This window comes from Macaca fascicularis, chromosome 7 (assembly GCF_037993035.2).
Source record: "Macaca fascicularis isolate 582-1 chromosome 7, T2T-MFA8v1.1".
NCBI classification, from domain to species: Eukaryota; Metazoa; Chordata; class Mammalia; order Primates; family Cercopithecidae; genus Macaca; species Macaca fascicularis.
Window position 1 is genome coordinate 130,815,756 of NC_088381.1, and position 17,031 is coordinate 130,832,786.

General features: G+C 35.0%; 1 protein-coding gene across 2 annotated transcripts in view; it reads right to left on the bottom strand.

Annotated features, from left to right (window-relative positions):
• The window catches only part of KCNH5 (potassium voltage-gated channel subfamily H member 5), a 346,531-nt gene that overhangs the window by 314,201 nt on the left and 15,299 nt on the right, over positions 1-17,031 (bottom strand). For both annotated transcript variants that reach the window (XR_012416327.1, XM_005561443.4), the window contains exon 2: positions 2,595-2,718. Coding sequence is in view for 1 of the 2 variants with exons in the window: in XM_005561443.4 (XP_005561500.1) it covers positions 2,595-2,718 (124 nt within the window). In the remaining variant the exon portion in view is untranslated. The remainder of the gene's footprint in view (positions 1-2,594; positions 2,719-17,031) is intronic.

A 17,031-nucleotide genomic window follows, 5' to 3' on the forward strand; every position in this document is an offset into this window, starting at 1 on the left:
CACAGGATGAAATACAAGAAATAACAGTATGCTATTCAGAGCATGTGAGACCTAGGTAAGGGTTTATTGCAAAACAAGCCATCTAATTCAATAAATACAAGACACTGTCTTGTGTCCTGTTGTACATAGAAAAGTGAGCAAGATGGAGTCCCTACTCTTAAGGCACTTACAATCTGGTACTTGTGGTACTTGTATTAGGAGAAGAAAGGCAGTTCTTTCATAGGAGCAAAGAGCTAATATAACATACCAGCAGTTATTTTCTTCATGAATCCTTTGTAAGGAAAAATTGTACTTGGCAAAGAAAATAGGCCAGGGATAGGGCAGATACATGGGACACAAGAAGGGATGAGAGCAGGACTTAAAATAGATCCAGATATGAAGAGCAGTACTTCTCAAAAATGGCAACAAAAGCAATAAAGCAATAAGAATAAAAACCCAAGGGATAAGGCGAGTTAGTTTAAGGGCAAATGATGATGCCAACAGAAATATACACAAGAAACTATGAGGAATCAGAGAAGGGAAAAACCTGTCTTGTTTCGGGAATCATAAATACTTTCAGGTAGAAGATGAGATCTGAGACAAACCTGGCATGAAGACGGGATGTCAGCAGTTCAAAAATAAGAAATGGGAGTGTGACTATATCTGCGTTTCCTGGAACTCTCTAGGGACCTGTTCCACAGGATAAGGTCTACCATGAAACTCAGCTTTTTCTAACTTAAACTGCCTTCTGGGGGATAGGAGAGGAGCAATGCTTAACTCGGACCAATGATATCAGTGCTAGCAAAGGGATCCTCTCAACCAGAAGCCACAGATTTTCATCACTCCCATTTACCAATTTCCACACCTGGGAATGAAGACTGAATATGAGAATGCCTTTAGTAGAGGCAAAAATGAGGGTGGCTAGAGGAGCATAGATTAAGGAAGAGAATGTTTGAGCAGATTATTTCTCAAGCCTGGATAAGCACCAGAATCATCTAAGCTGTTGGTTAAAAATACTGACTCCCTGCTTGACCCACCCACTTCAGAATCACCTACTGATTCTAATTCAGTAGGTTTAAGCGGGGTAGGAATCTGTTTCGCAAAACCTATTTAAGTGATTGCTATGTGCAGTCAGGTTTAAATTCAATGGTGTAATATAAAATATCTGTCTTTCATGATGATGAAGGATATCTAGAGAGGGAAAGAGAGAGTCATCAACCAATCCCTTCTGTATACCAAGGATGATTCTCTCTCTCTCCCTTTCTCTCTCTGAGTGTATGTATATATACACATATACATGCTCCTCTGATTACTCAGCACCTAGACTATTCTTGGCTCATGGTAGATGGTAGGTGATCAAAAAATATTTATTGAATGAATTGATTAATTCACAGATAAATATACAGTTATATAGAGAGGGAGAAAGTCATACACAGGGGATTGGTTCCAGGATCACTGCGTATATCAAAATCCGTGCACACTTAAGTCCTGCAGTTAGCCCTGCGGAACCCACATATATAAAAAGTCAGCCCTCTGTACACAAGGGTTTCACATCCCCTTGAATATTGTATTTTTGATCTGTATTTCTCTAATACTACATTTCTGATCACATTTGGTTGAAAAAATTAACCTATAAGTGACCCACACTGTTCAAACTAGTGTTGTTCCAGGGTCAACTGTATATGTATATAACTATTATACATATATATACATACATATATACACACACATATTTATATATCATGCTTCTCAGCATAAATGAGTAGAAAAAATAAATCACTATTTCTCTAGGCAAGTCCCTTAACATGGCTCTACCTCAGTTTTCTCATCTGAAAAACAGAGGATTTGGCCTAGAAAAAAAAAATCAGATCCCTTGTAGTTCTAAAATAACTTGGTTCAGTGCTTAGTTAAATGAGAGCTTTAAAGAAAAATTAACTCATGGAAAAAACATCCCATCTGGCCTTACTGAAATATTGTGAAAAGTTTTGGGTTCTAAATTAGTTCCTTGTGTATAGTTTCCTTTTCTTTTTTCTGATCCCCTTTTTTCTTAATATTCTCTTTAAGCTCACAGAAATGGCATATTTTTTAAAAGAACCATTATAATAATATAAATGTCAGATTCTGCTGTACATGAGTCAAACAATGTACCATTACCAAGTACATGTGGCTTACACAGGATGTAAGAGCTTTATTTTATGTTCTTTACATTCTCATGGACCATGCTTAACTTGGCCAGGTGGTGTTTACTGTTTTGTTCAAGACAATTTAGTTGCTCCAGAGATGCTGTAGATCACATGCCACAAGTTGTTCCCTGATACAAGACATTCCTGTGATAATTCAGCATCTAGACTATTCCGGGCTCATGGTAGGTGATCAAAAAATATTTATTGAATGAATTGATTAACTCACGGATATATAAAACTCTTCCTTTTGGCAAAAGTTCTCACCAACGGCTCTTAAGCTGTATGTTTCCAGTGATGATTTAGTCTCCCTAATATTCTAATATAATTTTTAACTCTATAGTTTGTATACGGGAGTCCAAGTAAGCTTAAGCCTTTTAATTACATTCAGATTTGTGTTAAATTTCAGAAAAGATTACTTAGCTATTCTGTTACCTGCAGGTGCTGCTTTTCTGCATGACGTCAGCTCGATGATATCCAGAGAGTTTACAAAAACCGTCATTACTATAAACTACAGGCCAATCCACAATCTGGGCATTTCCCAGTAAGAAACTTGATTCTGAAGAAGAAAGGAGAAAAAAGGAGGTTATTTAGCTTCATTCAACAATTCACTTAATTCAAGTAATCAAAAAGGCAAACTCATAAAGATAGACACATAAAACTATGGTTTGTAATTGTACAAATAATATAATCTGTTCTTGAAATTGACATAACCAGCTTTGCATGATCATCATATAAGACCTGCAATAAATACTGAATTTATATACAAACTAAAAATTCCATTTGAAAGAAACCAGTTTATAATATTTCTTTGCATTAAAGTATATACCCTAAGCTATGAAATAAAAGTATAGTTAGTATTAAATAATGTTAATGACTATAAATTATACCTAAAAATTGGTTAATTTATTAAGATTAGGGCTACAGTCACTTCCCTACAAATTGAGAATACTGAAGTTGATAATAAAAGAAAATTGGATGACCCCTTCAAAAATTATATTAATATATTGCTGACATGATGGAACAAATTTTTTGTCCATTAGACTGATCTTGAAAAGTCTAATTTAAAATAGAATTTAAAAGTCTTCCTTTGAATTAAAATCATTCAAAGATATTTTCAACCACATAATACAGATAATTTAGAAACTACCAGTATTCTAAATAACAGAGATGTCTTTGTTCTATTTTACACAGAAAAGTAGGTTTGCTTTTGTATAAATTAATATAAAATGACTGAAAATCCAATCATATTAGGAAGAAACTCTAGCAGTTTTGTAAACCACATGTTATATGTCAACATTAAAAGGAATTAAAGTTAAAATAATATTAAAATATATAAATGAACACTTATTTTTAATATAAATAATTTAAAAGTAAAAACGTTTAAAGCAATACTATGCTTCAAAATTTTACCTAAGAAAATTTCTTTTGAACTCATACTCAGGGTAGTATACTAAAAACATAACAACTTTTTAGTAGAAGACTTTAAACCCTCATTCATACTTGGTCTTCATAAAAATAATAATGCAATTCAACATTTACTAAGTAGCTGCTGTATAAAAGTCACTGCTCTGCGTCAAACAGTGGGATAAAATAAAGATTAGTAAAACGTACCCTTTGCTCTCAATAAAAGTATTTGTTGAAAACAAATACATAACAACAAAATACAACTGTCAGAATAGATACTAAATAAAGAAGCATGGGACAAAACATGAAAAACAAAATCTGTTTGAAGCCACTAGGAAACAACCGAAAGTAGGCAGAAACTGGAGAAAATAAACCCTTGAAAAAGAGAGGCTATATTACCTGAGATAGTCATTTAACTGTCTACTCCCCTGAGAGCACTTGCCAGTTTGGAAAGTTCATAGTGTGAAAGAGCTCAAGCAGAAGTGTCTTACAAGTATAAGGAGTCAACGGTCACAATTTGGGGCTGGCAGAGAACTTGGAGTTGGGGAAATCTTTTAATTGATGGAGTGATAAACCTCTGCATAATATACCTCAAATCCTTCTTGTGGCCTAAACTGGGTAGGCATAGGGTGAGACAATAAGGAATCCAGCAGACAGCAATGGTAAAGGGCTAAAGAGATGGGTAGAAATTTCACCAGCTCACCAAAGCTAGCAGATGAATTTCAGAGTTCAAGTCCCATCAAGCTAGAGAAGCTTGAAAAACACCTCAAGCCTTCCATCTTAACACAGGAGGCCATGCATTAGGAGTAAGAAACAAGTCATAGGATGAATGGATGTGCCCTGGGACTGAAATAAAAAATGTAAAAAGTAGACCAAAACACAAAAAATAATCTTAAAATCAAGTCTCTTCATGATCAAGGTGATCCATCAGTAATTTAACTGCCTGATTAAAAAAAAAAGTAACTCTTCTCAGAGGAAAATAATGAAATCTCAAATCTCTACAATGAATTGATATAATGTCCCAAAAACAATAAAAAATTATTAGACAGGCAAGAAATGGAAAACCCTACAATTACTATGGAAAAAAGTAGGCAGTAGAAAGAGAAGTCAATAGGTAAACATAGAAATAATGCAATCTCTGAAATTAATAATTTATTGGATTGGTTTAACAGCAGATTGGACACTAAAGAAAGAAAGAACAATTTGAAAACACATCGATACAAGCTATTGCAAATTGAAGTAAAAGAGAAAAAGATTGAAGAGATGTTCTGTGGGACAATATCAAGCAATCTAAAATATATGTAGTTGAGTCAACAACAAAAAAAAAGAGAGGGCACACATGTTATCGGACAATATGATAGATAAAATTTTTCCAAATAGAATGAAAACTAGCAACTCAGTAAACCACAAGAGAGATAAACATAAACAAGCTACAGTAGGAATACATGTCTTGCTCTTTTGTTCCACATCAAAAAGTGTCCTATTTTCTGCAAATTGATCTATAGATTCAATACAATCACAATGAAAATGACAACAGACTTTTTTGAGAAAACTGAAAAATTATAAAAGTTTGTGAAAATGCAAATTAAAGTAGTTAAAAATAAAATATGAAAAACCAGAACAAAGTTAGAGAAATGTACAACTATAGTAATTAAGATGATATGGAAATGGAGTAAGGACAGACAAATAGACCAATAAAACAAAATGAGTTCAGAAATAGGCCCTCACATACAATGTCAATGGCTTTTTTGCAAAGATGCCAAGACAACTGAATAGGTAAAGTCTTTTTCAACGAATTTTTTTGAAACAACTGGTTATCCATATGAGCAAAAATTGAAACATGACCCCTACCTCACACACAAAAATAATTTGAAGTGGGACATAGATCTAAATATAAAAGGGAAAATTATAAGCCTTCTAGAAGAAAACATAGAAGGAAATCTTTGCAATCATGAGGAAGACAAAAATTTCTTATATAAGCCTCATACAGCAATCACCATAAAAGAAAATGTTGATAAATTAGGCATCATCAACGTTACTGTCAACTACTCATTCAAGGGCATTCTCAAGAAAATGAAGTGGAAACCTACAGCCTGGGAGAAAATATTTATGTTACAGATATCTGAGAAAGAACTCTAATCCAGAAAATACAAAATATTCCTACAAAAGAACAAACAACCCAAGTATCAAAATGAGCAAGTAACTTAAACAGACATTTCACACACCAAAAAGATAACAACAGCCAATGAGCACAAGAATAAGATGCTTACAATCAACAGGCATCAGGAAACACGAACTGAAAGCACTATCATATACTGCTGCTCAATTACTAGAGTAGTTTTAAAGACTAACAATACAACATTGTTGATGAGAATCAAGAACAACTGGTGCTCTTTATAAACTGCTAGCAACAATGCAAAACGGTATGATCACTTTGGAAAACAGTTTCTTGTAAAGTTAAATATGTATCTATGGCCCAGAAATTTCACTTTAAGGTATTTATGCAAGTGAAATGAAAACATATGTTTACAAAAAGACTTGTAGGAAAATGTTCACATCAGGTTTATTCATAGTAGCCAAAAATTGGAAACAATGCAAATGTCTATTAAGAAGAGGATGGATTAGAAATTGTGCCATATTTACACAAGGAATACTACTCAGCTCTAAAATGGAACAAACTTCTGATACATGCAACAATATGACCTCAAAAACATTATAAAAGAAACAAGCCACTAAAGTAGGTATACTGTTTGATCTCATTAATATGAAGCTTAAATATAGGAAAAACTAACATTATATGATGCTAGGGACCAGAACAATGATTTCTAAAGGGAATGGTGGAGGAAGTGACAGAAAAGAGAAAAAGAACTTTCTGGCAAATGTAATTGTTCTCTATCTTGATAGAGGTATATGTTACACAGGTGTATACAATTGTCAAAATTCATTCAACTATACAGTTAAGATCTGTGCATTTTGCTGCATAAAAAATTTAAAAAAACACAGAGGACAATGGATAATTCCATCTGACCAGAGAATCAGAAGTTTTAGGAAAACAATGATACTTGAGCTTAACCTTAGTTATGAGGATGGTAATACTACATTTCTGTGGTACCTAGGGCAGTTAGAGATCAAAATGAACTAATTTCTGCAAAAGTACTTCAGAAAGTATAAATTCCTCTATAAATAAATGATGTTTTCTTTTATTTATAGTATCAACAACTATACATATTTTTAATATGACCATCAAATATTGTTTTCTTTCTCCCCTTAGCCCAAGCCAGTTTACCCTCTCTAATCCATAAGCTGTCCACTTCATGACTAGATAACTGTGGCAGGCCATACAGTTACATGGTATCCCTGCCTTGACTCATCCCAATGTTCAGTCTGGTGTTTAGGCGAATGCTAAATTGTCTCCCTGAAACCCTTCCTATATCCTATCATTCTTCATCCAGATCAACAATCCCAACTGTTTATATAATCAAATCTCAAATCCTTTCCAAGGCTAACAAAGCCCTCTGAAATTCAGCCTCACCTTCCCTACCTGTACAAACATGTTTCCCATTATTCCTGAAGTCTGTACTACTGCAGTTAGGTCAGTCTCTTCATTATGTTCTGAAAATCTGCTCATTCATGCTGCCCATTATTCAATTGAAATACTTTTCCAACATCTCTTTGCCCATCAAAACATTTCAGAATCATCTCAACTCTACGTTTTCTATGCCACGTTCACTGAATACCACTCAGTCTACATCTCCTCTGGCAGCCACCATATCTGTCTCCAACCATTCACAGGACAAACTTTCCATACAAGTTGTCTATTCTCACTGGCTCCATCTCCTCAGCTCCTGTTCACTGAACTCACTCCTATTTAGCTTCTTCCCTCACCACTCCACCAAGACAGCCAAGTCACCAATAACCTTTCCCTATCGCCAAGCCCACAGGACACTTTTCACTCATTTCATAACAATTCAGAAGCGTTGGTAACCATTCCCCTCTTAAAAGTCTCTCAGATGGGCGGATCACGAGGTCAGGAGATCGAGACCTTCCTGGCTAACACAGTGAAACCCCGTCTCTACTAAAAATAATACAAAAAACTAGCCGGGCGAGGTGGCGGGCGCCTGTAGTCCCAGCTACTCGGGAGGCTGAGGCAGGAGAATGGCGTGAACCCGGGAGGCGGAGCTTGCAGTGAGCCCAGAAGCGCCACTGCACTCCAGCCTGGGCGACGGAGCGAGACTCCGTCTCAAAAAAAAAAAGTCTCTCAATGCTTGGTTTTCACAGAACAACATTCACTTCTTTCTCTGAACATCCCTCTATTTTTTTTGCAGGCTCACAATTCTTTACCAATAAGTATACATTAGTGCCTAAGTCCTCTCCTTTCTTTACTTTTATACACTTACCTATGTCCATAGATTCAGTAACTCATGATTGAATATCTCCAAACCAAACCTCTTCTATAAACTCTCAATCTTGACATCCAAACTTGACCTCTCTTCTTAGTTATCTTAAATGTGCTTCAGTATAACATGATCATGACTTTTTGCTCCTTCAAATTAGGTGCTTTCCCACTGTTTTCTGTCTTAGAGAATAGGTCCACCATCCATACAACCTTATCAGCCAGTAATCTGGGAGCCATCAATCACCATTTATCCCATTACCCTCATATCTAATTCATTACCAATCGCATTACTTTTATTTCCTAAAGCTCTTTCAAATCTCTCTAGTTCTCTTCATCTCCATGATCATCACCCAACTCTAACCTTCTATCATCTCTCCCCTAGACTACTCAGGTAACTGTCTAACTGATTTACTCAGAACCTCTGTGGGATTCCTTCAGTGGATTTTTTTATACTGAAGCCAAACAAGATTTTTTTAAAATTAAAATTGTATTGTGTTTCCTCCCTCCTTTAACATCCTTCTTTTGGCTCTCAGAACACCCAAATCCTTTCCATGGCCCACAATGACTTCAAAGTCTGCCTAACCTTAGTTCTCATCACTCTGACCCTTGCCTACAATACTGGCCTACAATAGCCTCATTGACTTTTCTTATATTCTTATAAAAGCCAAGTTCTCTCCCACCATAAGGACTTCTTACTTGCCATCGTCTCTGCCTAAATACCATTCCTTTTCCCTCCTCACCTTGTTGTCATCTACATTTATTTAGATCCTAATTCAATTGACATGACCTCAGGGAATCTTTCCCTGACCTCTGATGAGGTCATATCCGTGTTATATAATTTTTTGACATGATGCACCTCTCCCTCACAGCCATTATCACAATGGCAGTTTTATATCCATTTGTATCTTGACTTAATTAATGTATATCTGGCAGGGCGCAGTGACTCACATCTGTAATCCCAGCACTTTGGGAGCCTGAGGCAGGTGGATCATGAGGTCAGGAGTTTGAGATCAGTCTGGCCAACATGGTGACACCCCATCTCTACTAAAAATACAGAATTAGTTGGGCATAACGGCGCACTCCTGTAGTCCCAGCTACCCAGGAGGCTGAGGCAGGAGAATAGCTGGAACACGGGAGGTGGAGGTTATACAATGAGCCAAGATCATGCCACTGCACTCCAGCCTGGGCAACAGAGCAAAACTACGTCTCAAAATTAAAAAAAAAAAAATTAATGTATATCTGCCTGTTGGATTATAAGCTCTATAGGGATAGAGCCCATGTAGGTTTTTGCTCACATTTGATCTCTCATTGCCTAGCACAGTGCCTGACACATAGTAAATGCTAATTTAATGGTTGATTATATGAATAAGCAAATGAACTAATACATTTTTGCAGGGTTCTCTTTTTATACAATTGATATCATAAAATTTATTAAGTAATGCCTTTCTAAATATTCCATATATGCTAATCTTGTCTTTTCATATGAATCACATATTCCTCAGGATTATAAATTATATGCCTATTCTGCATACAGGAGTTTCAATATAATCATCCCAACAGAAAATCAATAATGAGACATTGGACTTGAACTACACTTTAAACCAAATGGACCTGACAGATACATATATAAACATTCCACCCAAAGAAAATAAAATACATATTCTTCTAAAGTACAGAAAGTTGAAGTTCTCAACACAGAATGTTCTGCAGGATAGATCAACTCTTAGGCCACAAAGTAGGTCTTAACAAATTTAAGAAAATTAAAATCATATAACGTATCTTTTCTGACCATAATGTTATAATGCTACAAATTAATAATATGAAGAATTTTAGAAAATTTACAAATATGTGAAAATTGAACAATATACTCCTAAGGAACCAATGGATCAAGGAAGAAATTTGAAAGGGAACTTTAAAAATATCTTGAGACAGGCCAGGCACAGTGGCTCATGCCTGTAATCCCAACACTTTGGGGGGCTGAGGCAGGCAGATCACGAGGTCAGGAGTTCAAGACGAGCCTATCCAATATGGTAAAATCCTGTCTCTACTAAAAATACAAAAATTAGCTGGGCGTGGTGGTGTGCACCTGTAATCCCAGCTACTCAGGAGGCTGTGGCAGGAGAATCACTTGAACTCGGGAGGTAGATGTTGCAGTGAACCGAGATCATGCCACCGCACTCCAGCCTAGGCAACAGAGTGAGACTCCATCTCAAAAAAAAAAAAAAAAAAAAAAAAAAAAAAAAAAAAAAAAAAAAAAAAATATATATATATATATATATATATATATATATCTTGAGACAAATGAAAACGGAACCACAACATACCAAAACTTAAGGGATGCAAGAAAAACAGTTTTAAGAGGGAAGTTTATAGCAACAAGGGCCTATGTGAGAAAAGAAGACACCAAATAATCAAACTAATGTTATATTTCAGTGAACTAGAAAAAGAACAAACTAAGCCCAAAGTTAGTGGAAGGAAGGAAATAATAAAGATTTCAGCAGAAACAAATGAAATAGAGACTAGAAAAGCAATTTTAAAAGGTCAGTGAAACTACAAGTTGGTTTTTTGAAAAGATAAACAAAATTGACAAACCTTTAGCTATACTACGAAAAGAGAGAGAAGACTAAAAAATCAGAAATCAAAGAGGAGACATTACAACTGATACCACAGAAATACAAAGAATCATAAGATACTATTATGAACAATTAAAATCCAACAAACTGGCTAATCTTGAAGAAATAAACAATTTCCTAGACACATAGAGCCTACCAAGACTAAATCATGAAGAAAAAGAAAATCTGAATAGAAAAATAACAAGGAGATTAATCACTAACAAAAATTCTCCCATCAAAGAAAAGCCCAGAACCTTATACTGTCACTGCTTACTAATTCAATATTTCTCAAACTCTTCCAAAAAATTAAAAAAGAGAGAAAACTTTCAAATTCATTTTAGGAGGCCAGCATTACCCTGATACCAGACAAGGACACTACAAAAAGAGAAAATTATCCGCCAATATCCCTGAAGAACATAGATGCAAAAATCCTCGATAAAATATTTTCAAACCAAATTCAACAACACATAGAAGGATAATTCACCATGATCAAGTGGTATTTATTCCTGAGATGCAAGGATTGTTCAATATATGCAAATCAATAAATATGATAGACCACATTAACAGAATGAAGGACAAAAACCATAATATCAATTCAATAGATTCAGAAAAGGCATTTGAAAAATTCCACATTGTTTCATGATTAAAAGCTATCAACATATTAGGTACAGAAGGTATGTACCTCAACATAATAAAGGCCATAATAAGCTCTAACATCATATTCAATGGTACAAAGTTGAAAGTTTTTCCTCTAAAATCAGGAACAAGACAAGGATCCCATTCTTACCACTTCTACTCAATTTCTAGCTGAAGTCCTAGCCAGAGCAACTAGAAAGAGAAGGAAATAAAGCCTTCCAAATAGGAAATAAAGAGGTTAAATTGTCTCTATTTGCAGACAATATGATCTTACATGTAGAAAAAAACAAAGACTCAACGAAAAAACTGTTAGAACTAATAAACAAGTTCAGTAAAGTTGTAGGATATGAAATCAACATATGAAAAGCATTTCTGTAACAACAAACTATCCGAAAAAGCAGCCAAGAAAACAATACCATTTACAAGAGTAACCAAAAAATAAAATAAAATAAACTGTACTTAGGAATAATTTAACCAAGAAGGTGAAAGATCTATACGCTGGAAACTGTAAAACATTGATAAAAGAAACTGAAGACACAAATAAATGGAAATATATCCTGTGTTCATGGACTGGAAGAATTAATATTGTTAAAAAGTTCATACAACCCAAAGCAATCCACAGATTCAATGTAATTCCAATCAAAACCCCAAAGACATGTTTCACAGAAGTAGAAAAAAAAATCCTAAAGTTTATCTGGAATCACAAAAGACCCCAATAGCCAAAGCAATTTTGAACAAAAAGAACAAAGCCAGCGAGTCATCATACTACCAGATATCAAAATATACTACAAAGCTATAGTATAAAAGCAGCACAGTACTGGCATAAAAATAGACACATAGACAAAACATAATAGAGAGCCCGGAAATAATCCATTGATTTTCAGCAAAGATACCAAAAACAATGAGGAAAGGGCAATCTCTTCAATAAAGGATGTTGGTAAAACTGGATATCCCACATCAGAAGAATAAAATTAGACACTCATCTCACACCATATATTCAAATTAACTCAAAATGGATTGAAGACTTCAACATCAAACCTGAAACTATAAAACTGCTAGAAGAAAACATAGAAGGAAAGCTGCAGGACATTGGTCTGGGCAAAGATTTTTTGGATATGACTTCAATAGCACAGGTAACTATAGTGAAATTAACAAATGAAATTACATCAAACTAAAAAGCTGTACAGCAAAGGAAACAATCAACAGAGTGAAGAGACAACCTATAGAGTAATAAAATATATCTACAAACCAAACACATAAGGGGTTAATATGCAAAATATATAAGAAACTCAAACAACTTGATAGTAAGAAAACAAATAACCAGATTAAAATATGGGCAAAGGACATGAATAGACATTCCTTGAAAGACAATATGCAAAGAGCTAACAGTTACATGAAAGAAAGCTTAACATCACTAATCATCAGGGAAATGCAAATTAAAACCACAATAAGATGTTACCTTATACCTCCTGAAAGGCTATTATCAAAAAGACAAAAGATAACAACTGACCAAGATGCCAAGAAACAGGAACTCTTATACACTGTTGGTGGGAATATAAGTTAGTACAACCATTATAGGAAACAGAATGGAGGTTCCTCAAAAAATTAAAAATAGAACCACCAGATGATCCAGCAATTCCACAACTGGGTATATAGCCAAAGGAAATTAAATCGGTATGTCAAAGGGCTATCTGCATGCTCATGTTTATTGCTCCACTATTTACAGTAGCCAAGATATGGAATCAACCGAAGTACCAATCAACAGATGATTTAATAAAGAAAATGTGGTATATATGCCTAATGGAATATTATACAGCCTTTGTAAAGAAAAAAGTATTGTCATTTGTGACAACATGGATGAACCCGGAGGACATTATTTTAAGCGAAATAAGTCAGACATAGAAAGACAAACACCATATGATCTTACTTACATGTGCAATGTAAAAGTCAAACTCATAGAAACAGAGAAAAATGGTGGCTACCAAAGGCTGAAGGGTGGGAACACTGGGGAGATGTTGGTCAAAGGTCACAAAATTTCAGTTGGACAGAAAGAATAAGTTTGAGTGATCTACTATATATCAGGTTAACTACAGTTGATAGCAATATATTGCATATTTGAAAATCTCTAAGGGAGACTTTAAGTGTTCTCACTGCAAAAAAAAAAAAAAAAAGTAGCAAGTGAGGTAATGAATATATGAAATAGCTTGACTTAGCCATTCCACAATGTAGACATATATCAAAGCATTATGTTTCCTAGACTATGTTTTTAAAAACTTCAAGTTGGTTTGAAAAAAAAAAACTCTTGAGTTGTTAGGTCTTTAGGTATACCTGGCAAATACTTGAATTGTCTATATTCTATATTATTGATTAAAATGTAGATATTTTGAAAAATCGTACTGAAGAGAAGGGCAGTCTTGTTGTATACTATAAACATATTCAATTTTTACTTGTCGATTTTTTAAAACAATTTAAGAAAAGCATTGCAATATACTTATTATTTATTGGTTGAATGAATTGCTAGTATTCTAGGAAAAAGGATCCCACAGGCTTAAAAAAGAAAGACTGTAAACATTAAAGGGTCTGCTGATCTAACAAATAGTGTTTTTAAAACTTTTTTTTATTAAAGCTCATAGTAAGAAATAATTTTTTGTTGTTGTTTTTTTTTTTTTTTTTTTTTTTTTGAGACGGAGTCTCACCCTATCGCCCAGGCTAGAGCACAGTGAAGCGATCTTGGCCCACTGCAAGCTCCCCCTCCCGGATTCACGCCATTCTCCTGCCTCAGCCTCCCGAGTATGGGACTACAGGCGCCTGCCACCACGCCCAGCTAATATTTTTGTATTTTTTTAGTGGAGATGGGGTTTCATCGTGTTAGCCAGGATGGTCTCGATCTCCTGACCTCATAATCCATCCACCTCGATCTCCCAAAATGCTGGGATTACAGGCGTGAACCACTGCGTGTGGCCAGAAATAATTTTTACATAATGACTCAAGTGTATATACATATGTGCAGACATGTACATACAAAATACACAATTGAAAAAATTTCTCAGACTACATTTACTCACTACATGAGATGCACTCTACAATTTCTAACCTATTTCAATTTTGGGTGCATTAATCAAGACCTGTTAAATCAATTCCATAACCCAATGAAGGGGTGTACCTTACAATTTTAAAAACATGATTTAAACAGCCCTGCAAAGGCTTTACAAACCTCTCTCTCTCTTATAAACAGACTAGTTTTCAAGACATGTGTTAGGATTTGGATCATTCTAACTATTTCATATTAACTCTGCCATTAAAAAATTACCCTGCCCCCATGATACCATTTTCAATAGCTCTGCAATGGGAACATTCAGACTCCAGCTCAGCAGCGTCCAGCTATCACTACCCATTTGTTAATATATTATTCCACTTACACTTGAGTAACTCTGTGTAGTAACAGAATTAATAACAAAAGCAACCATTAGTGTAGCCCCTACTCTATGCTAGGTATTGGGCCTGATGTTGTACATGTTATCCCTAATCAGGAAAACTTTATTTCCTCTTTTACTCATCACTCATCAGGCAATAAGTCACAGACTCACAAAGCCTAGATTCCCAAGGTCAGAAGTTGCAGCTAGAACACATGTTCCTTAAATTCTAATTCTTGGCTGAAATAATTGCAAATTTAAACTCTTCCTAAGTAGTCTAGGAAATTATGTCTCTTTTTTTGCTTTAGATGGAAAAGTAGGAAGACTAGGAATGAAGGAAAAGTCCTAAAGCAACTCACTGCAGAGAGAACTAACTCTTCCTGTTAGACTGGAAGCAGAATTGTTTAGGGGAAAAACACCAAAGTCAGAAACAAAAGTAGATAATTAAGACTTTGCTTTTCTCTTCAATCCCATTTTTCAAAATATCTACATTTTAACCAATAATATAGAATATGGACAATTCAAGTATTTGCTAGATATACCCTAAAGTATTTGCTCACATAGTCAATCAGACCTAACAACTAAGAGTGTTTTTCAAACCAACTGAAAATTTTTAAAAAGGTAGTCTAGGAAATATGCTCTCCATTCATCTTTATGCTTGAAGTTTAAGTCCAGTAACTGAAACCATCAAAGAGTTAAGTAATTGGACTGTGCTCACCAGACTTTACCTCGAGGCTTTAACAATTGCATTTTAACTATATGCACTCTGAGTTTATGGAGGACAACCATGAAAACTGCTTTTACCATTTCTGAATGTTTCATAAAACCATAGTTGAGTAAAGTAGATGTGGTGCTGAGTCTACTTTATATGAGATGTTATCAAGTGGTAAACATTTATAACAATCAATATACCATAAGGAGCCCTGACCCAAATATTCTCCCAGAACTTGGATCCCTTCTCCGTACCATCAAGTAAATTTCTGTGAAAAAGCTGGAGAGTTTTAATTAGGCTACTGGGTGCCTGATATACAAACTGGTGACAGTAATGCCCACCATTCTGGGTAGTTATGGAAACTAAACGAAGTAAGCAGTCTTTATAAACTATTAAAGCAAAAAGCATTTATAAGCTATTATGATCAGGTGCAAGATTATGTTACTGAGTTGCATATGCAGAAGAATCTTGGTGTGTGTGTGGCGGGGGATATATGTATGCACGTAAGTGAAGAACCTAGAAAAAATAAACTGATAAATGTTGACCCTGCAAACCGAAACCTATAAAATTATATTTATCACTGAGAACTAAACTACAGAATAAAATACTTGAGAAAAAGGAGAAATAAGAGAGGGAGACAGATTTTTTAATCAAGGCTAAATTAGATAGAAATTGCTGAATATTAACTATCCAGAGGCTTCTTTTTGAAATTTCTCTATTTGTTCACTGAAACACTCTCTATGTATACGAAATATTCAAATAACTGTTGCATTTCCCTGTAGTCATGAAAATTCTTATTTCAACAAATGAAAAATATATTATTAATAAATATTAAGAACAGAATAGCAAATTAATTATAATTGTTCCCAGGAAATTTTTAATTTCCTTTAGCTTTAAAACATGTTGGCGAAAAGAAATCTGATTACAGAGGAGTAACTTCTTTGCAAAGCAAATGAGTTACAAATCTAGAAAGTGAGAGGGTCTAGAAGTTTTGGAAACATGATGCCTTTAAAGAAATTGCCCAGAATCTCGGTGACCGTCACCCATTCTTATCAACCAATCTTGACAGGGAAACCAGTTCTGGTTTGTCCTCACAGCTCTTAAAGAACCTTGAGCCATGAATTCTGGAAAATGGAACTTCCCTTGAGATCCAGATTGTTTCCGTCCTTAAAGATGTTTACAAACATTTCAACTCCAAAGGGATCAAACACACAATATGGTCCTGTATGAGTTGCCTAAGAATCAGGGCATTATCCTCACCAGGAGGCAAGGATTTCAGAAGCTGTAATTTCACACGTCAGCAGATTCTGGAATGCATCTACAAGGGGCTAAGACTTGAAAACAACTTGAATACAGACTTGAAAACAACTCATGATATTCATTCAAGACTATGCAGTATCCTATCAGAGGTGAACCTAAAATAAAACAAGCACTTTTTCTTCAAGGGTTAGAAAGTTAAAAACGAATCAAAGACCCTTAATTCCAAACGGCTCCCTAGGGATTATTACCAGTCTTGACTGCACAGTTGAGTGGAGTGAAAGTTGAGGGAGATTGGAGGGGGCCACCTAGGAGTTATTTATCCCAGTCCCCACACCCCAAAGATTCTGTTTTAATTGGTCTTGAGTGGAACCCAGGCATCAATATTTATTGTTAAATCTTTCAGGTTCTTGCAATGTGCAGCCAGGGTGGAGAAGCA